Source organism: Poecilia formosa, unplaced genomic scaffold, assembly GCF_000485575.1.
Source record: "Poecilia formosa unplaced genomic scaffold, Poecilia_formosa-5.1.2 Scaffold2216, whole genome shotgun sequence".
Classification (NCBI taxonomy): Eukaryota; Metazoa; Chordata; class Actinopteri; order Cyprinodontiformes; family Poeciliidae; genus Poecilia; species Poecilia formosa.
In genome coordinates this window covers 5,802-29,356 of record NW_006802155.1, presented here as the reverse complement: position 1 = coordinate 29,356, position 23,555 = coordinate 5,802, and the positions used below count along the sequence as shown (strand labels likewise).

General features: G+C 39.4%; 3 protein-coding genes and 1 non-coding gene across 4 annotated transcripts; 2 read left to right on the top strand and 2 right to left on the bottom strand.

The window, feature by feature from the left end:
• Positions 1-3,328: 3,328 nt before the first annotated feature.
• On the bottom strand, positions 3,329-6,454 carry LOC103133046 (beta-1,4-glucuronyltransferase 1-like). Its single transcript, XM_007544807.2, has 2 exons — positions 5,027-6,454; positions 3,329-3,828 (listed from the first exon to the last, which is right to left on the bottom strand). Exons 1-2 carry the CDS (start codon positions 6,128-6,130, stop codon positions 3,637-3,639), a joined length of 1,296 nt encoding a protein of 431 aa, XP_007544869.1. The 5' UTR covers positions 6,131-6,454; the 3' UTR covers positions 3,329-3,636.
• A 208-nt stretch (positions 6,455-6,662) lies between these two features.
• On the top strand, positions 6,663-6,744 carry trnas-gcu (transfer RNA serine (anticodon GCU)). Its single transcript has one exon. It is a non-coding gene; the product is annotated as a tRNA-Ser (tRNA).
• A 727-nt stretch (positions 6,745-7,471) lies between these two features.
• Positions 7,472-10,609, bottom strand: LOC103133045 (prefoldin subunit 2-like). Its single transcript, XM_007544806.2, has 4 exons — positions 10,494-10,609; positions 9,486-9,574; positions 9,144-9,267; positions 7,472-8,333 (listed from the first exon to the last, which is right to left on the bottom strand). Exons 1-4 carry the CDS (start codon positions 10,575-10,577, stop codon positions 8,142-8,144), a joined length of 489 nt encoding a protein of 162 aa, XP_007544868.1. The 5' UTR covers positions 10,578-10,609; the 3' UTR covers positions 7,472-8,141.
• A 4,843-nt stretch (positions 10,610-15,452) lies between these two features.
• Positions 15,453-21,700, top strand: LOC103133052 (protein NLRC3-like). The gene is made up of 6 exons (XM_016667717.1): positions 15,453-15,590; positions 17,015-18,794; positions 19,063-19,236; positions 20,539-20,657; positions 21,259-21,347; positions 21,671-21,700. The coding sequence occupies exons 1-6, from the start codon at positions 15,533-15,535 to the stop codon at positions 21,698-21,700; spliced, it is 2,250 nt and encodes a 749-aa protein (XP_016523203.1). The 5' UTR covers positions 15,453-15,532.
• Positions 21,701-23,555: the final 1,855 nt, after the last annotated feature.

Genomic DNA, 23,555 nt, shown 5'->3' with positions numbered 1-23,555 from the left:
CTTTTACACTTCCCAAGTAAAATGGCTTCTTGTACATTAGCTTCATTGAAATGTAAACTTAAGCTAGAGAACCGAAGGTAAGTCTTCAGGCGCATGAATACTCTCCCTTATTGTGTTAGGAGTAGCTTAGACTTCCCTTACAGACGGAGCAATAACCGATTTTAGAAGGCGAGGGTGAGATAAATTAATCACAAATTAAAACAACACAGGACTTTATAAGATTGACGATGATTAGATGTGCCCAGCAAAGCCGACCCAGAGCTGAGGCGCAGTGTTGCGTGCCTGTGGCTCTCGTGTGCCTGGGCTCATTATCCAGCCCGGTAATGCAGGCTTAGCCACAAAACGCCACAGCGCCTCGGACTGCCGTCAAGTGCCGAATGTCACACGCTCTGCTTTACCAGCAGATGGCCCCGTCGCCGCTAGAGCAGCGCGGCACTCCATCAGGTCTTATTTGGTCACTGGAGGAGTGGAAACTTCAATTCCCTTATGGAAACTTCGTCTCCATAAATAATTCAGTCCCTATCGAAGCCTTTACTGAGAACTTACTGGACTCTACTTTAAAACAGATCTTAATCACTAAGTAGGGCCTTTTAATGGGATGCTGGCCCTGCCTACTATGTAATCGTCCACCACCTGAAGCAGGGATGCCTTTAAACTTCAGCTCTAAGTCTAGTTACAGCACAGCATCAATGAACAGTAGCACCACTTATCCTTGGGTGCGGTAACACTGCAAAGATCTCGTTCTTGTGTAACCCGTGGCACCGTTTGAGTCTAAAAGCTGTATTATGTTTCTCTGAGTTAAAGTATTCCTTATCCTCGCCTTAGGTTCTTCCCCTCCTGTTTAAGTGATACTTCCAGAAACACCCTTGGCATTACTTGCCAATACAAATCCCTCTGGTGAAGTTAATTGATTGGATTTGTCCATTTCCAAGCGCTCAGAGGGCTTTCCGATGAGCGCGCCTGTCACGACGAACTCGACCTTGCATAACGGCTAAAACGGGAACGAATCAAACTTGTAGGAGTCAAGTTAACAAACGTTGTCCAAGAGGGATTTAATAGCAAGTCCAACACAAATCAGGCATTTTATCTGATAAAGAAAAGGAGAAAAAAAATACAGCATCATTTTTTTAAAATAAGTGAACAAATGAGAAAAATACAAAGATATTACATAACCACAGTAGATCATGATTTCATATAAATTTCCCCATCTGTAAATATCTGATAAATTATTTACTAGAGATGAAAAAAAATCTAACACAATTTCATGCTACAGTGTTCTTGCTTTGGGTTTAAAAAAAAAGGTTCAAACTATTTTTATTTTAGGAAAAGATCACAATAAATATACCAAACTGCACTACAAGTAAGAAGGGGGGGGAAATCCCTTCAAAAATAAGTATTACAGAACATATTTAACATTATCAGTAATCAAACAGCGCCTTTATTTATCCATACACTAAAAATAAAGGTGTGTTTAATGCAGTAGATCATAACACAATGATTGAGTCTGGTGCACACCTTGACAATGCATTATATTCACACACAATACATTTTCAAGGGTTAACGCGATAAATTAATAAATAAAACGATGTAAAAAGTAAACAGTTCGGTTTCCAGTCCTTGGTGTTGGAATACAGCAGTTTTAAAGTTTTTGTACAATGTCAGTGTTGTGTATATTGTAAAGTTTCCAGTGCTTGTTGTTAAAAGTCATTTCTATTCATATTAAAGAAACTGTCACAAAGAGGTGTACGCGGTCGAGGTGTGGAGGAAATGATCATGCTTCAGAGCGCCAAACTTGTGCATAAATGTACCGCTCTCACTAAATAAAACAGCTTACAGTTGAGATGCAAAGACTACCGCCCTCTAGTGGCCAGAGAACAAGTTGATGGCTTGATCTGTTGATTTTTAATCAGGCTTGTGTGGATATCCTACATTGATACTAAAGCCGTGTACAAGCGTTTCAAAAATACTTATTTAAATAGGAAATATAGCTTTTTCTTCCTTGTTTTGCCCCACATCTTAGCCAAGACAAACCAAGACGTTAATATTTTTCATTTTCAGTCTATCAGTAATGGGGGACACCACTACCTTCACTCGCAGATTATATTAAAAAATATTAATAATATTAATAATAATAGCTTGTTCAGTTTAGATGTAAGAATTTATTCTGTTTTTGCTCATTTGTCACATTTAATAGTTTCAGAGTCAAACAAATTTTAATAGTAAAGAAAAAAACTTGCCTTGGATTCATATTGTCAGACAATTCCTATTTAGTAAAACTGTGCCAAAAAATGTTTATAATCACAGTTAATTTTCACTTTAAAAAGAGTGCAGCTTGAATGGCTAACAAAATTATTATTTAAAACAGTATTTTGCATTTACTCAGGTTGTTGTTGCCTGATGTTAAACCTTAATAATCATTTAAGTGTGACAACATTCAAAAGCAGATAAAAGCTGTAAGGGACAAATGTCTTTTTATAGCATTGGGTTGCTAAGCAACTGCCTATAAAGGCTATAAAAATACAAAAAGTTAAAAAAGAAGAAAATAAAGAAAGGACTACAAATCTCCTGTCATACCGTCTCTACTGTTTAAAATACTTTTAAGGAGATACTAAAGAAACATTGTTGGATAATTACTCTACAGCAATCATAGAGTAGCCACAGTGCCACTTCTCCAGCTGCTGCAGTGCACTGCATGTCAGCTGGCTGAAATTAGGTTACGACATAATTCTGCTCCTTACAAAACAAAGTTGGCTGTTTCAAAACATTTTTCTGTCATAAAAAAAGAAAAAAATAGAAAGTCAAGATATAGAAACTGACTCTCGTTACAAAAACACTTTAAAAAAAATAATAACTAAACTAAGCAAGCTCAGAGCAGCGTGTCTGTTGACTCGACCGAACTAATTAATCTTGACTCTATAAAGAGAAGAACATCAGGAAGTTTTAATATTCTGAAGACATTATGCACAATAAAAACTAAACTCAAATTTGGCATGTGTTTATTCTATTTTTTTTTACTATGTTTAAGTCTATGTATGATTAAAAATGAATAAATAAATGATATAAGTAACATTTTAAATATAAAAAAACTGATACAAAGAGGGAATAGTTGTTGCTTTTCTGTTTTAGGGGAAAATAATGAGATCATGTTATGGTTCTCTTAATTTTGGTGTCAATAATGGGACACCGTCACATTTTTATGACAGGTAAAAACATGTCCTTGCCTACTCTTGGCTCTCGCTTTTTGTGTTTAAACTCTTCAGGCCAACGCCTCTAAAGTAGATATTTGACTAGAAATATCATTTCAAATGTGATTTAAGGCATTTTTTTCTACTTTTGTATCTGGATATCAACATAATGTATAAAGTAAGACCTCATATGTTTAGATTTTACCCAATAAAATTCAATCTGTGTGAATTTTATTATGCTAATTCTGGTTGCATTTGAACCAGAATGCAATAAACTGAATTATTATTGACCCATTTTTTGAAATCCTATTATAAACTTTATGTGCAGTCTATTTTTTTAGATAGACTAAATATTATATATAGGAAGTAGGAGAACAAGCTGAAAAAACCCCCCAAACATCTATGTCATAACTTTAAAAGTTGGCTTAGGACAGTCATCTTTTTTCCCCCCTCAGCATCGTCGGGTAGAGGACGGGTATTTGGTTTTCAGACCCTCTTTGAAGCTGCGAAACAAAATCCGGTTCTGTTTGTTCTCCTCCTCTTTCTTGGCGTGGAACTCCCCGTGGATCTTGAAGCCGCGGTGAACAACGAAGGCCGAGCTCAGCACAGAGAACCTGAATCCAGCCACATGCAGCTCGCACGCCTGGACAACAAAACAAAAACACCGGAAAACAGGTGTTGATGCGTGTTTCTGTAAAAACTGCAGGTGCACCTTAAAGAAATTAGGCTTTTCTCAAAAAGTTTATTTATTTCACTAATTCAGTTCAAAAAGTGAAACCTGTAAATGAAGCTTAGTTTCTAGTTTATACCTGTAATGTTCACTGCATTGCATAAACATGTTGCTCGGCTTCTGAGGACGCACCATAGCAACCTGGGCCTGCTTACCATGATCGGCTTCATGGTAAGCTGCATTCATGTAGTAATTCATGCAAAAGGAGGCCAAAACAGGTGTTGAGCACATTTACTGTACATTGCATAGACATGCCTTTAAGTCAGTCCGCATTTTTGTAAGAAACATCCTTTTTATTGGCTTTGTGTTATTCTTACTTACTGAGAAAGCTAATTTTTGGGTTTTGTTGGCTTTAAAGTAATCAAAATGTACAGAAACACTCTAAATATGCCAGTAGTAATAATAATATATGAGTTCCCCTTTTTTAATTTAATTATCAAAATAAATTACCATTTTAATTATACTCCAAAATAGAAAGATGCACCTAAGGGTTTATACAACTTTCATTAAAAAAAATGTTTGTTTACACATTTGTTAAAACTGTCATTATGTCCTAGTAAAATATGAAACAGATCTGTGAAAAAACAAACAAAAAATATATAAATAAAATAAAAATCCAGCTCCTCCACCAAATCCTCCGTTCCCAGTCAGAAACCACCAACCGGAGCCAGGAGGAAGGTCTTAGTGCTGTCAATCAACAGATGCTGCTCCATGGGCTAATGGTGGAGAAACAATTACCCTTCTAGGAAAACCGTTCGTCCGCCGTCATTGGTGGTTATGCTAACTAGCATTAGCATTTATGGCAGGCTCTGCTAGCAGGGAGAAACTGTAGCATAACAGAGGAGAATAACGGGCAGAGCGTGAACAGCACTTACACCAGCATAATTGACAGCGCTAAGACCCTCCTCCTGGCTCTGATTGGTTGTTTCTCACCAAGCTGTGTATTTCTGTAGTTTGCAGTGGAACCACTAGGAGACAGCAGAGGAGCTTGATTTTTTTATACATTACTTGTCTTGTACTATCGTGTCACAACATAGTGACGGTTTTAACAAACTTGTAAAAATCTTTTTGTTTTAAACTAAGGAACATTTGAAGTTCAGATTCTACCAACCTGGCTGATTCGATTGAAGCCATACTGCTTGAAGTTCTCGTCATATAAGGGGACAGTTCGAGGCCCGATGTAGAAGGGCTCCCAGGGGTCCACCCAGTTGAGTGTGTAAGCAACGTCCAGGGTGCCTGTCTCTCTAACGTGGCTGTTGACCCACTGGGAGTAGTTGGTGGGAGCCTGACAGCGTGGACACAACTCCTCATAAAACGGCCGGACTTCTCCCACCTGGTAAAGCTGTACCAACTCCGCCTTCGTCGAGGGAATCTTCCTGGCATGGCGGATCTCAAAAGCAGGGAGGACAAACACCTCATCGACCGCCGGTGCCCGCCTCAGGATCATGGCGAGGAACTGCTGGTGGAGGTCAGCGCTCGGCATCATGTCGATGTCAATGACCAGGATGTAGGACGACTCTGTGCCACCTCGGGCGACGTTGCGGAGAAGGTTGTTTGGGTATGAGATGTTTCCGCTCATGGCGTAGTTTTGGTATTTATCCCTGTGGGTTTCCAGTCTGGAGAACACAGAAGTGCAGTCTTCCAGGCCAGCAAAGTGTTCCCGGTCCTGTTCAGGGAAACTGGCCGTCTCTCCTGACAGGCAGACCAAGTGGAAGTCCACAAGGGCTTGGATTTGAGGGCAGAAGAAGCTGAGTGCATAAACCAGAGCCGTGGCAAATTTAACATCTTCCCCGTGTGCAAATATCGCCACAGAGAGAGGATTCTGCCATCTTTCCAGCAGAGATTCCAGGTGGTGCAGGTTGTTGATGGTGGTATGAGTGGCTAGTGTCAGGATGTCAGAGTTTGAGTGGGAACCTGGTTTCTGATTCGTTGTGAAATCACTCTTTATCAAGTTTTTGTATACTCTGTACTGGCCGCTGTTGTCAAAGATCCCACCACTGGACAGAGAGTACCTCAGCCGCTCCTTCCGCGTGTTTTTCTCGGGGTGCGCATTCTTCTTGGCCGCGGAGCCTCCAAAGAGCTCCGAGTAGCGGTAGCGCTGCTGCTTCCCGTGGAACCTGGACAGGAAGGACAGGTAAATGAGCTGCAGCAGCGCCACGATCAGAAGGGCACTCAGCACCACTTTGAACACGGAACATTTCTTGGAGAGATGCATTCCAGAGAAAACTGGATCCGGCTAATCACTGTTAACAAAGCAGGTCCGAAAACACAGGAGCTGGTTCCGTCCAGGCGCTCCAGCTAGCGTTGACTACATCCCAGCCACAGTGCAAACACCACAGCCTAACGGGGCTGTGTCGGGATGAACACTTCACCGGTTGTTGTGTTGCATTAAAGAAACATCAAACAGGACTTTAATACGATTTAAAATAGCACAGAAAATCAGTGAAAAGGTGCCAGATGCTGTGATCCATTAAATCAAAACACAGCACTGGTTGGCTGAGCGGCGGCTGCGACAGCGGCGCATGTCGATGTGTAACTGCCGTAAAGTCAGCAGTAAAGGCGCAGCTGGGTTTAATGTTACAGTCCTTTTAAGCAGTGCAAACAATCTACGCATTGACAAATAACGACAGGGTTCTTAATGATAATATATAAGCAATATATATAATCCCATAAAAAATTACAGGGAAAGTATTTTGTCACGCGAAGAATCTATAAATTTCACCGCGTTGGTGATACGTAGGCATCCTGACGAGGTGGCCGAGTGGTTAAGGCGATGGACTGCTAATCCATTGTGCTCTGCACGCGTGGGTTCGAATCCCATCCTCGTCGAAATTTATGTTTTTTTTTCCTGACCGTCCCAGACTCACTAAACATATATAACAAAAACACATCAGATGTGACTACAATTAAAGACGGTGGCTAACTCTCTAAAGTCTTTAGGGCGCCATGTCATTAAGTGTGAACTGTGGCTGTTACCTGGTTTTCTTTTTTGCTGCTTTCTGTGGAAAACCAACAAAATTTACTCTGCTAAGCTCCCCGTGAATAGTCTTAACAAATATAAGGTGGTATTATTTAAAAACAAGGTTTCCTGATTTCTGTGGCTTCATTCAAAGGAATAAATTGTTCTGCAACAATGCAAAAATGGTTTAGGAATAGTTCAGCATAGATGAGGTACAAAAACTATCTGTAGCAATATCTTTACCAGGAACAATATGCCTGAAGTAGTTGGGGAAAATTACTTCCATTTAAAAATGGAAGTAATTGATAGTGCGATGGTCAGAATAATTTTAAACCAATGAATCAGAGGATTTTTTTTTTTTTTTCTTGCTTCAAAAAAAATGTTGCCATTACTACATACACCTTGGTGCCAGTATACTTGAGGCTCTAGTAATTTTACATTTAAACCTTAAATGAGGCAGTAACCGAGTCCCTGAGGAAATCGTGTCTCATTACTTCTCAACAGACTGAAAAAGGCCTTAGTAATACTAAAACTTACAACTACACAAAGTCTCTGCAGTAGGTTTCAAAATAGTGAAACAAATAAAAACTGTTAGCCGCATTAGACAGATTTATTTTATTAACAATTCTGAAGCCATTTCGCTAGTTTCTGCTCAATACATGGCATCAAACTGCCTGACGGGGCACTTCCTTCATTCCAAGGATGACATTTTGTATAACTGAAAAACTATTGTAGGCTCCCACACATTCAACTTTTCTCCATCTGTTTAAGGTCATAGTGCAAAAGCTGAAGTGTTGGAAATACCAATGTACGTTTACATACAAACAACACTTAGATGTTCAAGATATTTTAGGTTATTTTCAACTCCACACTACAGAACTCTAACATTTAAGAATGTGTTTTTTCTAATCCTAAAAAAGAAAATTATGTCAAACTGCCTATAAGAAAATCAGCCATCTTAAAATAAAAAAGGGTATGCATTTAATTGGTAGTTGCTTATGACAGTATTTCAGGGGGGGGGAAAAAGATAAATGCAAGACAAATATTATTTATAACCAAACATAGAGACTCGGAATACATTTGCTTGAATCGGATGTGAAAAACCAAGTGTATTACATTTTGTAGAAATTACAGTAAAACCCCCGGTCCAAACATTTCCTGTGAAGAGTTCAGATTTTTTTTTTTTTTCTTTCGTCAAGGTTTAAATTTTCTTTGTTTGGTGATGCAGTAATCAGAAGGCCCTTCCGTCACTGTCCATCCTCACAAGCTACGACACTAAAACTCCAGCTCCGCTTTTAGATCCGCCTCCCTCGCTGTTGCCGGACGGCGCCGCAGACTGGCCCTGGGTGTCTCCTTCGCCCTCTCCGACCAGACGGATGTTGTAGCGTTCCCTGTACTCCGTTAGCTCCCGACCTTTCGCTTGCATCTGCGTGTTGATGGTCTCGATTACTTTAGAGATCTGAAAAGAGAAAGAAGTTGAATTAGTCATTTGTCAAATCTAAAATTTTGAGTGATAGAAAAAAAAAAAAAAGTAAAATCCTTTTTGGGAATTTTAAGGAAACAAAAGTGTCCTTTTAGCCATTAAATTACATATTCTGTTCTGTCTTCTTAAAACTATCAAGAATGTAATTGGAAACACGCTTTGTATAATTAGCCCTGCGACAGACTGGCGACCTGTCCAGGGTGACCCCGCCTCTCGCCTGGAACGTTAGCTGGAGATAGGCACCAGAAACCCTCCCGACCCCACTGAGGGACAAGGGTGTAAAGAAAATGAATGAATGAATGAATGAATGAATGAATGAATGAATGAATGGATGGATGGATGGATGGATGGATGGATGGATGGATGGATGGATGGATGGATGGACGGACTTTGTATAATATTATAGCTCTAACACATAAAAAGTTGAGTACAATGTGACTGTTTAGGAAAATAACAGCATTTATGTCAGTGCTTTTGAATAGAAATTATGGGTATTTCAGGATTACTCCATTTCATGCACTTATTTTTTACAATTCTCTTTTCAATTTTAATTACATTTTATTCAAACTAAAATTGCATTATTTAGATTTTTTTTTTTAAAGTCACTTTTTCAATTTTGTTGTTTGCTACGCTGCCTATCTTGGCCAGAACTCATAGTAAAGAATCTTTTATCACAGGGGGATATTACCAGATATATATACAGGGGATATTACCAAAAATATGTGATATATTTTTTTAAATTGTGTGAAAAGAACAAAGTGGTACAGTCACTACCCTCTGGATTACCTGTTCTTTGTTGTTTTCCAGTGCAGGTAGAACTTCTTTCACTGTTCTCTCCACCAACACTCCTCCTACCAGACGAAAGCATTTCCTCGAAGGGTCCACTTCCTTTAGAGTGTCAATTACTAAACTGAACAGAAAAGAAGGAAGTCAAACACGAGTTGAAAACGACACCACTGAAATTAAGCTATGAAAAAGTACTAAAACGAAAAAACTATTCTTCACAGAATCCCATACAAAATAGTAATATCACAGCTCTACTACTGCCTAAGTCAGCTGTTGCTATATAGACTATTATAACATAAGAAAGCAGAAAAGGCTGCAGAGGAGGAGACCTCAGTGACAAACCTGTGCTCGTTGATGTCCATCTCCAGCTCTGCAGCTTTAGACGCCATGTTGCGCTGTTCCTGGCGCATTCTCTGAAATGTTGCAACCACCTGTAAAAAAAGATAAAGTCATCAGAACTGAACAAATAAATGAATAACCTTCTGCACATTTATAAGAAAATACATCTTTTAGGAGTCATTTTATTATTTAACTACAGCTCCCCCAGTCAATTTGAAATGTTAATAAAATGTTAACAGGTTCGTTTTTTTGTTGTTTTTTTTTTTTCAGTTAAAAAAAAGTGTTTCGTTTTCTTACCGAATTTAGATAAAAATTATATTTGAGATTGCAATGTTGGGCAAAAATGTGGATATTTTCTGACTATATGCTTCAACTTATCGAGATGCATATTAGAGGCATAAAACAGAATTTAACATGTACTTTCATTGTATGTGAAGAAGACAGCAACAAAGATGAGCCATTGTTTAATTAAAAATGTCCCAATATCTGTTCACTTTTTATACATTTTTGAGGTTTTCAGTTTTTTTTTTGTCCTCCTGCCACTACATTTTAGTTATATTTCAACCAAAATGAAAAAGTCCTATAACACAAAGTTCTAAACTTTTATGACAAGAGAGTGCCATCGTGCAGCATATTAAAGATAATTGAAGCTCATGTGAAAGATTGGGGACTGCAAGAATCCCACATTTGGGTTTAAAAATAGACTTTCGCCTCGTCATACCAAACCGCGCCGACAGCTTACAGTAACGTTAAAGTTTAAAGAAAATAACCAGAACAATAAGCCTGAGGTAAATAGATTTAAAAGACTGAATACACCAACTTCTCTGTGAAAATCGCTACTGAGAGGTTTTAGGAAGCAGACTGATGCTCAGATGATAGCGAAAGAGAGGGAAGCTAACGTTAGCGTAAGCTAACTGGGGGTCCAATTGACGGCTTTTCCTCCGCCAGACTCAGATGGGCAACAACAGTGTCTACACCGACAAAATGCAATCTGCGTGCAGGTGAGAGTACCTGTTCAGCCGACGGGCCGGACTGTTTTCCTCCGCCGCCACTGCTGCTAGTCTTGCTACCCGTGCTGCTACTGTTGGCTGCCATCTTGGAAGGGTGTTCCCGAGTAGGACCCCGAGCTAGATGTTCAAAGGGGGCTCATGAGGTTGCCTGTGCGCAAATACAGTTGAGAACAGAAAATCCAGATTTTTTTTTTTTTTACGTTTGACACCCCCGGCCATAATAATGTAAAATTGGTCATCTTAGCTGCTCCATGAAGATACAAAAAAATATTTTTATTACCATTTCAAATATCACCATAAACAAACGTACGTTCTTATTAACTCAAAAGCCTTGTTTGCCTCACCTACATTATAATTTAACATATTTACTCTTTGTATTTTAATCTGAGTTGTTGTGATCTGCAAAGCCTCATTCATTTCCAACTGGAGTAGTGTCAATTTTATTTATTTATTTTTATAGTGGCAAAGAATCCCCAGTAGATGGCGATAGAACGCAGCACGCTTGATGAATAGCAGATTAAACCACCTGTTCATAGCAGAGGACTGAGCTGGAACGCGGTTTTTTTTTAAGTGAAAGCGCTTACACGTTATCTGGCGAGTACTAAGTTGAATTTAAAGGTGATTTTGGCATAATCTGGATTGTGAGTGGATCAAGATGGCTTTTGGAAGATGAAATTATGGACATAGGATGGTCTATGGTAGAAAATACAAGAGGGGCAGGGGAGGAGGATATGGTTAAAAAGGGGTTAAATGCTGGTAAAAGATCTCTTGAGGATGAGGAACAAAGAGTTGAAATAAAGAAAGTAATGATGGAATATTTCAAAGTTACATTAAAATTTAAGGCAAGACACTATATGATTGGAGTAAGCCATCAGTCAAATTGATTAAAGAAAGCTGTTGGAGATGTAGAACTTGCTAAAGTCTTAAGGGATGGAAACCTACTTATCATTTGTAAAAATGCTGAACAAAAAACTAAGGCCCTAAAATTACAAATGGTGTGTAGAAAAAAAAGTGCTGGGAAGAAAGAGAAGCAAAAGAAATAATATCAGAGATTCCTGTAGGAGAAAACTTGGAGGAGCTAAAGAAAATAATAAAATGCAATGGTCTCATTTGACCCACTGGCTTCCAGCAGGTTCTTCCTGCTGTTTTTACTGCCTGCTGTGAAATGAATTGCCACCAGAATAATAAAGATGAATCGACCTTTGACCCTTGTAGTGGGTTTGTCAGCATAAAGGTTAATGTTTAAAGAAGTGGAAGCAGTCAGAAAATGATCTGTCTAGAAATGGAGCCGAATATTTTCCAGACTAGAAATAGACAGAAATATTAAAGCTGAGCTAAAGCGATCAGATCTCCCAGGATTTCTGCTGATCACTTCCTGTTTTATTGAACTACCTCCTGTATTGATAAGTTAACAGGAAATGACCTGAAAGTTAGAAAAAAAAAACTGAAAAAGTTTAAATCTGAGCTCAGAGTTTTACAGCTCAGCTCACTGTTGATTCAAAGAGAAAACATTAAAGGTGTTTAAAATCACCTGGGCAGGGGGTGGAGCCTCAGGTGGAGTCAGGTATCAGATCAGGAGAAATGGGGTCAAAGTTCATTTAGCAGCAGAGCAGAATTTGGATCAAGGTGAGTGTTCACTTCTTCTTGTTTTCCTCTCTCTGGGTTTTCTCTCTCTGGAGGAACCAGAACCAGAACTCGGCCCGGTTCTCCTTCAGCTTCAGCTCTTCACATCTTCACAGGAAACAGACGAAGCTTTGATTTTCTGACAGATGGACTCAAACTAACAGAGAAGCAGGAAGTTCAAACCTTTGTCCCCTCAGTGGGAATCTTGGACTGACTCGTTTATCCTGATTCTTTAATCGTCTCTCTTGGAGAAATTTGACTTTAGTTTGGTTCCGCTGCTTGTGTTGTACTCTTCCATATTACCACCAAAATAATAACTACATTCATAGATTAATAATGGACATTAAATAGATTGAAACCAAACAGCTGCTCCAAACTCAAAATGCTTTATTGCGGAGCTAAAATGAGAAGTTTGTTATCTGGTAGTTTTTTTCTTCTGCACCTGTTCCTCTCAAACTCTGTTTATTGATAAATTTACCTGATAAAGGAAGGAATGAACGCTTGTAGCGGAAAAAAAGAGGAAATCTTTGCCGCTCGGCCCCCGAGTTCAGTAAAGCATCCTCAGAATTCAGAACATGATCTGTTAAAATCCCGTCTGCCTGCTGAGGTTGATCTGCTCCAACAGTTCTGGAGGAGAGAGAGGAGCTGTCCTACCCACAATCCTCTCTGCTGGTTTAATCCCTTAAAATCTGATTTTACAGTCAAGTTACCAAAGCAGCATGTAATGTTCTGCTGTAAAAAAATATCCTCCTAACATCAGAACAAACACCAAACCTCCAGAGTCTGCAGAGAAAGTTTGCTATTTGCCAGCTGAGGTCATCATCAAGGTCAACTTCCAACTGTATGAAGGAGTGTGTGATATCATGCTGGTGCACGGCCACCAGGAGAACATCAGAAAACATCTCAACATGTAAATGTGGCAGAGAGACAGCTATTGGTGGAAAATGTGACCTGATGCTCCCACAGTCCAAAAACATGACTGTCAGGTCAAATTGCCCCTAGGTGTTAGCTGGAGATGGGCACCAGCACCACTCCCGACCCCGCTAAGGGACAAGGGTGTAAAGAAAATGGATGGATGATACAAAGTGAAAACACAAACATGATTCCTGTTTAGACCTGGAATCATTTTCTTCCTGAATTCATAAGTTCTCCAGATGTTTGTGAGGAGATGAGCCAGCAGACCTCAGAAGGTCATGAAGGAGTGAAGGAGAGGACAATTCAAACCAGATGTTACCTACTGGAGTCAGGTTCCTCTGATCCTCTGAACACATGATGGGAACCACTTTCTGCTTCATAAGACAGTTGCTGGAACTGGATCACTGGGACTGACTGGTTCTGGTTTCTCTCTGCAGACTTCCAGAAGATGGAATATCTGGATCTAAAGGAGGACGGAGCAAAACCTCCAGGATCCATCAGTCCATCTATGAGGAGTGACCAGTCCAGAGGAAACATTCCAGACTTCAGTAATGAACCTGGACCCTCAGACAGAAAGTAAGAAACCAGTTTCTAACTGATTCATGTGATGTTATAGAGATAAAATATAAATGATATTAACTGGTTGATCTCATTGTTTGAATAAAAAGTCAGATTTTTTATTTTAAATTAACTTCAAGTTAAATAAACATGAAGGATTTTGGTCAGTAAACCAGAGTTTGAATGAAGGTCTGAATAAATCAATGATGAAAACATTTCATGAAAAAAAAAAAAAAAAAAAAAGACCAAGAATGTGAAAAGCAACATCTCAGATTATATACTGGAGACACTGGGCCCAGTTTATTTACTGGGAACACTGGGCCCAATTTATCCAGGTAGGCTGATGCCCTGGCCACACCCACCGAGTCTCAGCAGCTCCAAACACAAAAGGTCAAAGGTCAAAGTGACTCTAGCGGACTTGGTCAGTCTCCGGTTTCTGAGGTTCTGCTTCCGGCACTTCCTGTTCCACCATCACATTCAACCAATCACAACGCTCATTTCACTGACATCAGTCAGCTGCAGACAGAAGGTCAAAGGTCAGACTGGAGACTAAAGTCTGATAAAACTCTGAATTTTGCTCATGACAAGTAAAATAATATCCTAAAAGGCTCAGATATTAAATCCCAGGAAACATAGTTATTAGTGACTCTTGTTGTTTAATGCAGAATAAGATGTTTTAGAGTATAAAGAGGTGGTCAGGTTAATCCTTGATGTGAAGGTTGTGGGTTTGATTCCTGTTCTCAGACCAGTTGCTTCATATCTTCCTCTACTCTCTCCATCCTCATACATGTTAAATTACTTTTAAATATCAGCCATTAGTGTCAAAAATGTCTTCATATTAATGTTTTATCAACTGTTATCCCTCAGTGTAACAGCTGAATAAAACAATTCACTTATATTGATTCAGACATTTGGGTCAACTTTGTGGTCCTCGGTACCTGTTCTATACTCTGATCTCTTTTGTAAATTCATCAGTAAATCCAGATATTTTAAAATGTTAAAATGTGAAGATTAATAATATTAGACGGTAGAGATTGATTATTTTAATAATCGATTTTATTTTCAACACCTTCAACCAATCAGATCAGATTGAAAAAAAATGTTTAGTTTCTGTTCAGACAAACCAGACGGGCTGAACAAAACCTGATTTAATGTTTTTGGTGACAAAGAAATCCAGAAACAGATGAGACGATTAGAACCAGATGGAAATGAGAACCAAGTCCATAAAAGGAACCAGACCACCTGAATAAAACAGGAACTGGGCTCAATAAAGATGGACTGTAACTAAAGACTACAACTGCAAACAATAAATCAGGACAACAAAACTACAAAGTGAACAGAGCCTAAGTCCAAAGGATCATCATGAAGTCAGATTTAGTAAACCCAAATTTATTTGGCTTAGAAAAGACGTGAGTGAACTTTAGATAACTTGTTGTTAGCTCTGCTAACATTCCACAGTGTAAGGTTTGCTATAAAGAGCTCAGATCAATGCAAACTGGGGCTGAGTTGTGTTACTGGTGTTCCACCATTAAAGAAGGATCCAACTTTCTCCACTGCACCCCAGATTGGAGTCAGTTCTTCATTTCTTTCAGCGTCTGATGGATCAGTTTTCTACTCTGGCTCAGACAGAATAATGACTATTGTCCCTGAACAGATTTCAGAGGGACAAATACAACGAAAGGAAGATCAATCATGGTACCAGATGTAATACAATGACGTTCTTCAAACCAGAGGTCATTAGTATTCTGAGGTTCTGTTCTGACCCAGTTTCTGGTCATGAACATCTTCAGCTTCAGTAGGACAGCTCCAGCCTGTTGTTGGTGAACTATTTCAGTGATGAAGAAATGTCTTTACTTGTCCAGGGTGAACCCCAGCTCTAGCCCGATTACTGCTGAACATTGGCCCGTCCATGATCCTGCAGAGATCAGAAGTGATAGACGATGGATGGATGGATGGAGGAAAGATCTTCCTGGATGGATGGAGAGGAGCAGCTGTGCTCCAGGTGACACTGAATACCTCCAATCGTATCTGTTGGATCAGATCCATTCTTTAATTGAGATTTGGATATACAAGGTTTAAAAGTCTTTTTGTGACCAACTATTTCAACTAAGTCTGTGTTTTTCCAGCAGGTGTAAATGGAACGTATGTGTTGGTAACGCTGGTTAACATAGTCCTCATTTAATGTTGGTAAATTATGACTCTGGCTATTGTTCAGAAAAATAGCCACAGAATATTATTTGACAAGTGGTCAATAGATAAAACATTTCAGACAAAATATTTTAAAGATCATTAAGAGACAGCAATGCAATGTTTCATGTTATATTATTTGGGTTAAAAAGATGTTTTATTTTAGCTTTTAAAATTATGAGTGAAGATTTTTATTCTGAAGGGTCATGTTGAAAACCAACCCATGTCACCAGCTCTATGTACAGTAAACACGTTGTAGGATCAATATGATGAGGCTTACATTTAATTTATTTTGGGTCAGGCACATTACAAGGTTTAGAGGAATGATAAGGAGAGCACCAATGTGGTATTGGTTGATATGAAACATAAAAGGTATAAGAAGACAAAAAATAAAAGAAATAGTTATGAGTGACCAAACTGCCCATTTACCCATGTGGGTAATCCAGCCTTGCAGACAACTTTTGATCTACTTTTAGGGGTTATTACACCAGGCCTTTAAGATTATGCTGGAAAATTGAAGCTGGAAAACCCAAATGAAGCTGATGTTGTCTTCTGACTGCAGCATCCAGTTTGGGAAATGACAAAAAGGGCGATTCCACCTAATCTGACTCTATCTTGAGCAACTTTAATGTGTTCTACTTAAAAAATTTAAATACTTGGACTTAAAACGTGGTGTAGATTATTGTACACTTAGACCAGAATATGTTTGTAGTTTGTAGTTTCTTGTGAAACCTATATTCAATTTGTGAAGCTTTAATACAGGTTGATTTCAGTGCTTTGTCTGTATCTGGACCGCAATCATCTGGACCACAGACATGGTCAGAAGACTGGGCAGGAAGTGATTTAAACTCTGGTAGAGGTCGTAGAAATGTTCCCTGTTCAAGTTCTGGTTGAGGTTCAGCCTGGCAGATGGTGGTAAATGTAGAATGCAGTATATTATACTTCAGAGAACCTTGATTTGAAGTAGCTTTGTTTTCAGCCCTTTGTGCTAAATATAGCAAATCTGAACATCTGCTTAAGGCTGGAAAACGCTCAAAGGAAACATTTTTATCTCTCTACCTCTTCTGTTGCTGATGTTTGTGGAAGAAAGTCAGGTAGAAATAGTAAAATTAGGACAATTTTGACATAATGTAGAAGAGCTGATGTTGCTTAAAGCTGCTGCGCTCAATGTTCCAGATGGTTTTGTTCCAACTTAATCACTATGCCTTTTTTATACTACAGTTGTCTTCTTTCTTCCAGGAGATGTTGGTCTGCAGGAGGTTCTTCAGGAACATAAAATAATTCTGAGGATGAGATGTGAATGTGTGACTGAAGGAAGTGATGAAACAGGAAGTAGAACCCTCCTCAACACGATCTACACTGATCTCTACATCACAGAGGGACAGAGTGAAGAGGTTAACACCCAGCATGAGGTGAAGCAGCTGGAGAGAGCTTCCAGGATCCAGAAGCATCATGACTCTGCAATTAGGTGCCATGACATCTTTAAAGCCTTCCCTGACCAAGATGGAGTCATCAGAGTGGTTCTGACCTGTGGTGTCGCTGGTGTTGGAAAAACCTTCTCAGTGCAGAAGTTCACTCTGGACTGGGCAGAGGGTTGGGAGAACCAAGATATTAGTGTGGTGCTTCTGCTTTCGTTCAGGGAGCTGAACTTGATCAGAGATGAGCAGCACAGTCTTCTCTCACTGCTCCATGTTTTCCATCCAACACTCCAGAAGATCCCAGCAGAGCAGCTGGCTAAATGCAAACTGCTCTTCATCTTTGATGGCCTGGATGAAAGCAGACTTTCACTGGACTTCAGCAGCAGTCAGCTGGTTTCTGACGTCACACAGAAGTCATCAGTCAACGTTCTGCTGACAAACCTCATCAAGGGGAACCTGCTTCCCTCGGCTCTCATCTGGATAACTACCAGACCTGCAGCAGCCAATCAGATCCCTCCTTCATGTGTTTCCAGGGTAACAGAAGTACGAGGCTTCACTGACACCCAGAAGGAGGAGTTCTTCAGCAGGAGGTTCAGTGATAAAGAGCTGTCCATCAGAATCATCTCCTACATCAAAACCTGCAGGAGCCTCCACATCATGTGTGGAATCCCAGTCTTCTGCTGGATCACTGCTACGGTTCTGGAGAACATGTTGACCTCAGAACACAGAGGAGAGCTGCCCAAAACCATGACTGATATGTACTCACACTTCCTGCTGGTCCAGAAGAACAGGAAGAACAAGAAATACCATGGAGGACATGAGACAAGTCCACAGGAGCTGATGGAGGCTGACAGGGAAGTTCTTCTGAAGTTGGGGAGGCTGGCATTTGAACATCTGGAGAAAGGAAACATCATGTTCTACCAAGAAGACCTGGAGCAGTGTGGTCTGGATGTTACAGAGGCCTTGGTGTACTCAGGAGTTTGTACAGAGATCTTCAAAAGAGAGAGTGTGATCTTTCAGAAATCAGTCTACTGCTTTGTTCATTTGAGCATCCAGGAGTTTCTGGCTGCCGTCTACATGTTCCACTGTTTCATCACCAGGAAGTCAAAGGTGATGAAGAGATTTGTGGGAAAAGAATACAGAGAAACATCTCTGGAGGACTTCATGGAGAAAGCCATGAAGAAATCCCTCAGCAGTGAAAATGGTCACCTGGATCTGTTTGTCCGCTTCCTTCATGGTCTCACTGTCGAGTTCAACCAGAGACTCTTAGGAGGCCTGCTGGGTCAGACAGAGAACAGTCCAGAAACCATCCAGAGAATCATCACCAAGCTGAAGGAGATGAACAATGATGGAATCTCTCCTAACAGAAGCATCAACATCTTCTACTGTCTGATGGAGATGAACGACCTCTCATTTTATCAGGAGATTCAAAGCCTGCTGAAATCAAGGAAGCATCTCTCGGTGTCCAACTGCTCAGCTCTGTCCTTCATGCTGCAGATGTCACAGAAGGTTCTGGATGAGTTGGACCTAGAGAAGTACAACACATCAGCAGGTGGACGACGGAGACTGCTTCCAGCCATAAGGAATTGCAGAAAGGCTCGGTGAGTCCAGATGTTTTCATTGTGTGAATGCTGATTCAGCACTATTGTCCTTCTGTTTCTTCTCCTTTCTTCAAGTTGCTTCTGGGTGTTTTTGGCCTTTGACTACTTCCTTCATCCTTTGGACTATTTTAACCATTCAGGACAGCTGCAACATTTGGTTTTTAGACATTTTTGATCATTTTAAAAATATTACATGCTACAATTAAGCATATGTTTATGATCCAAATTGATTTTATTAGAACTGACTTTATTTCTTCTCTAATCACAGACTTGGTAGCTGCATGCTTGAAGGGGCTGAATGTGAAGTTGTGGCCTCAGCTCTGAAGTCCAACCCAGATCTGACTGAACTGGAAATAAGTTGGATCACTGAATTGGCTGACTCTCATACGAAGCCTGTGTGTGAGATCCTGGAGAGTTCAATCACTAAAGTAAAGGACCTGAGGTTTGTTTTCTCTATTTATCCAATAAAATCCTTAATTGATACTTTAATCCTTAGTTGATTTAGTAACTCTAATATACCTTATGAATGAATTATTTTCTTATTTCAGACTTTAGGATTATTTGTTTTTCAGTTTTTTTCACTTTAAAATGTTTTTGCTCACTGAACAAAAATAAGTCATGATGTTAATTAATGATGGAGATGTTTCAGTTTGTTTTGGGAAAGATTCAGATTGTTTTATTTCTACTTTCTAATTCACATCTTTAGATCCAGAATGACATGTTTTCCGCCAGAGTCGAGCCAGGGCGGCATCCAGAAACACTGACAAGTTCAAATAGTCATTAATGACGACATCTAAGAAATGACTGATTGTAGAAAAGCAAATTTATATGAAATGAATGAAAATGAGGGCAGTAGCAGGTTCCTCAGCTTTGTCCTGAAGCTGTGGTTCTGTTGGGCCGGGTCAGAGAGGAACCATCCTTTCAGTCTGACAGCTGTCAGTTGGTTGGAGCCTCGTCTCTGTGAAATGCTTCATCAGGTCACGTCTCCTCAGGAAATAATGGCCTCCATTGGCTTTCAGCAGCTTTAAGAAGAACCCAAGGCCATTCATGAAGAAACTGAGTGGTTCTGATCCAGTTACCAAGTTGGCTCTCCAGCTGATTATTGTCAACTAATAGCAGAATATTTACAACCATGTTTGTGATTTGTGAAACTTTTATCTGATTTGTGAGTCATCTATAAAGGGCAATTTCAGCTATGTTTTTACTACCTTCAGCATTTTTCGTGAGAGAAAACAAAAAACAAAAAATAAATATAACATAAAAATGATGAAAATTTCAGATGAGGAGTTCAGTTCTCATGTGGTACAGATGCAAAAAGAGAGCAGAGGTTGCCTATTCAGCTCCTTTGGTTTCACATTTGAGGTTTCTGCTGTGGACGACCTTGAGGACAACCTCTGACCTCACCTGCCTCCTTAACTTGGCCCGCTGTTCATTAAAGGGACCCTCCCCCATCTACCCTTCCTCATGCTGTGATGTGACAGTTTGGTTCTGAAAGTCCGTTTTAATTCCAGTCCAGAACCACTGAAGGTATGATAACATGTTCTGGTTCTGCTGGCTTGGACTCTTTAAAACAGTTTGCCTGGATCAGATGTTAGACATTGGTTCATCAAGTTTCTGAGACTTTTACATTCTGGGAAATTAATTTTCTACATTTTTATTTATTTGTTCATATTTCAGTTTTAACCTGCATCTTGTTGGCTTCAGCTCACATCTTTTATTCTTTATTCAGATTGTTTAACTGCAGGTTGTCAAAGACCAGCTGGGCTTCTCTGTTCTCAGCTCTGAAGTCCAAATCCTCACATCTGACACAACTGGACCTGACAGGCACCAGCCTGGGAGATTCTGGAGTGAAGGAGCTCTGTGGTTTTCTACAGACTGAAGGCTGCACATTGAAGAATATGAGGTATTCTAATTATATAATTATTAATATTATATAAATATATAACATGTGAATAATTAAGTATAATTGATCTGAAAAGTTCATATCTTCTGTTCTAATAAATATTTTCTGAGTTTGTTTCTGGATTTGGATCCAGAGTTTAATTTAGTCCCTCTGTGTAACTGAGTTGGACCCGCTGATCTGAAGTCAGAACAGCACAGCGTTCGGACCCCCCAGTGTGTAGAAATCCCCCTTCATTCAATCCAATCTAGAAAAGTTAATTCTAGCTCCTGGAATCTGACAGGAACAAATCTATAATCAATGATTGATGCTTCAACACCTGGAATGATTGTACTGACTAAAATCTTCCAACACAACATGACCCAGTACCAGGTTCTAGTTATGAAGTCAGCAGGTCTTTATTGAAGCAGCATCATGTTGGCTTTAATATTCATGAGAATCTTTAACTGGTTCTGTTGGACTGGTTAACCTGCATCCTGTTGGCTTCAGAAAACATCTTTTATTCTTTATTCAGATTGTTCAGCTGCAGTTTGTCAAAGATCAGCTGTGATTTTCTGGCCTCAGCTCTGAAGTCCAACCGCCTCCATCTGACAAAACTGAACCTGGGATACAACGACCTGACAGAGTCAGATGTTCAGCAGCTGAAGGATCTTGTAAAGACTGTAGAGTAAGTAAATATTTGTAGTGAGTCTAGCTCCTGTCAGCATATTGAACTAAACCAAGTTAGCATCAAACCAAAGACCCAGTGTTCCCAGAAAAGCTGCAGCTTCTCAGTAGGAGGAGAGTGGTTCAGGCTTCCTGATTGGACACAGAGACAGCAATCAGCCAATCAGAGGAGACAGCAGCTTGCTCTGTTCCTGTGTTTGTGTTGATGTGAAGATTATTGTTGTTGCTGTGTTCATGTCTCCATTAAGTCCAGCTGGATTCCATGTCTAGGGACGTCCAACATGTCTCTCCATCCTTCTTCTCTCTGCAGGTGGCAGACATGGTGATCTATGCAAAATAGAGGATGGTCCTGCAGCACTTTGAGTCTGAAGAGACTCTGACTGGATCATGACCTCTGACCTTAAAGATTTTCTTCCTGTTTATTTTCTCATGTCTGTCATTTAGTGTCTGATATTGTTTGTCTCTTTGGATCAATAAAGATCCAATTCAAACTCTGCACCATTTACAGGCTCCATGGAGTTTTGATCTGAACTGGATTCAACTGGAAAGTTGATCTTTTTTCTCTCTGATTCTTTTCCATCCGGGAACCAGAAATATTCTGAGAATGGAAACATGGGAATCATTTTCAGTTCAGCTTTGAATCATGAAAGACACTTCAAACCTCTTTTCTGTGCTGCTTCTTCCTTCTGATGACATGAAAATGTTCCTCAAAGCTCCACAGATAAAAAGATGCTTTACTGGGAACTGCAGAGAACCTTCAGTTTCCATCACAGAAACCAGTTTAACCAGTTTAGAACTGGATGTCCTGACAAAACCCTGATCTTAGGGCAGTTTTCAGGAGCATCCATAATTTTATCTGAAAAAGAAAATTATTTTACATATTTTTATATTTTTATAGTCATTATAAAATCTCTAAAGTTTTGCATCATAGTCATTAATTCCCTGTGCTTTTTTATTATGTATTAGTATTGTATGTATTTGTATTCATGTCTATGACTCTAACTCACTCTTTCTTTGGTTACCTAGCAGCTTATACATTCTTTGGTTACCTAGCAACAACCTGTTGAGTAACTTGCAACAAATTAAAAAACAATTGTGTGGAGTGAAAACAGGATAAAAAGGGAAAATTTCACGCCACCAGTTTGGTAGTATTTCAGATCATTAAAACAAAAAACTAATAAAAAATTATCAATATCAATAATTACTTACAGACTGATGTGAAACACTTAACTTGCTATAAGTTTTTCAGCTATATCATCCAGCCCTAAGTTCAATAGAACTCTTAAAAAATGTGTTTCCTTCACTTTTGAAATGACGTTTATGAAAATTGAAGTCTGACTTATTGTCACACAATAAATCAGGAAATACAAGTTTCATTTTACGTGATGTTGGCAAGTACAACATATTGTTTTAACAGTTTTACTTGAACGGCATGTTGTTTTGTCTTTCTCATTTTGAATACTGGCTAAGAAAACCAGGTCTGTGTGCTATGCTGTGCTTATACGACCCGTTTATAAACTTAATTACAAGAAAAGTAGAAATCCAAAGCAGTTTGTTATATTTAACGTATAGCACCAATAATTATGGCAAAACAAAGAAATATATACAAACGGGGGTGCTGTGTTGGTGCAGTGGTTAAGCACAACCCACATAAGGAGGCCTGAGTCCTCGACACGCCGTCGCAGGTTCGATTGTGTTCGTTTGTGTACATGTGTGTAAATGTGTGTGTTTGCGTATATAGTTATACATTATATATGTATATATGCAGTTAGATGTGTATGTGTATATATATGTATATTTGTGTGTATGTACTTTTTTCATCTGGTTGAGGAGCTGTTTCTATTTAGAAGGGATATGAGAAATGGGAAGACTATGTTACAAATTATTGAATGGAAAAGGGTATATGATTATTATGGATGTTGTAGCTGTGGGCAGGAAGGATCATCTCCAGTGTCAAGCAGTCATCTAAAGACAGTGTTGCTGTCATGACATGCTAACATCTAAATATTCGGGATATTGGTTTTTACACATGACTGGTGAGTGGTTTGAGCCATAGACAAACCTCACCTATGACTTGCAAAAATGTAATAAAGCTGACCAAGGGGTGGTATGTATGTTACAACAAGGACATTTGAACCCATGCTTAAACAAAGACGAGGTGTTGTGCGATTGGACTCACGAAAAACCTAGGGACA

Excerpts from the sequence above, each read along its gene's own strand:
- LOC103133046 (XM_007544807.2), bottom strand. The coding sequence starts at position 6,130 with ATGCATCTCTCCAAGAAATGTTCCGTGTTCAAAGTGGTGCTGAGTGCC. Across the intron at positions 3,829-5,026 it reads GCTTCAATCGAATCAGCCAG|GCGTGCGAGCTGCATGTGGC; the intron begins GTTGGTAGAATC and ends TTTGTTGTCCAG.
- LOC103133045 (XM_007544806.2), bottom strand. The coding sequence starts at position 10,577 with ATGGCAGCCAACAGTAGCAGCACGGGTAGCAAGACTAGCAGCAGTGGC. Across the intron at positions 9,268-9,485 it reads ATGGACATCAACGAGCACAG|TTTAGTAATTGACACTCTAA; the intron begins GTTTGTCACTGA and ends TTTTCTGTTCAG. Across the intron at positions 8,334-9,143 it reads TGGAAAACAACAAAGAACAG|ATCTCTAAAGTAATCGAGAC; the intron begins GTAATCCAGAGG and ends TTCTCTTTTCAG.
- LOC103133052 (XM_016667717.1), top strand. The coding sequence starts at position 15,533 with ATGGATGGATGGAGGAAAGATCTTCCTGGATGGATGGAGAGGAGCAGC. Across the intron at positions 19,237-20,538 it reads ACTAAAGTAAAGGACCTGAG|GTTGTCAAAGACCAGCTGGG; the intron begins GTTTGTTTTCTC and ends GTTTAACTGCAG. Across the intron at positions 20,658-21,258 it reads TGGAGTGAAGGAGCTCTGTG|CTCTGAAGTCCAACCGCCTC; the intron begins GTTTTCTACAGA and ends TTCTGGCCTCAG.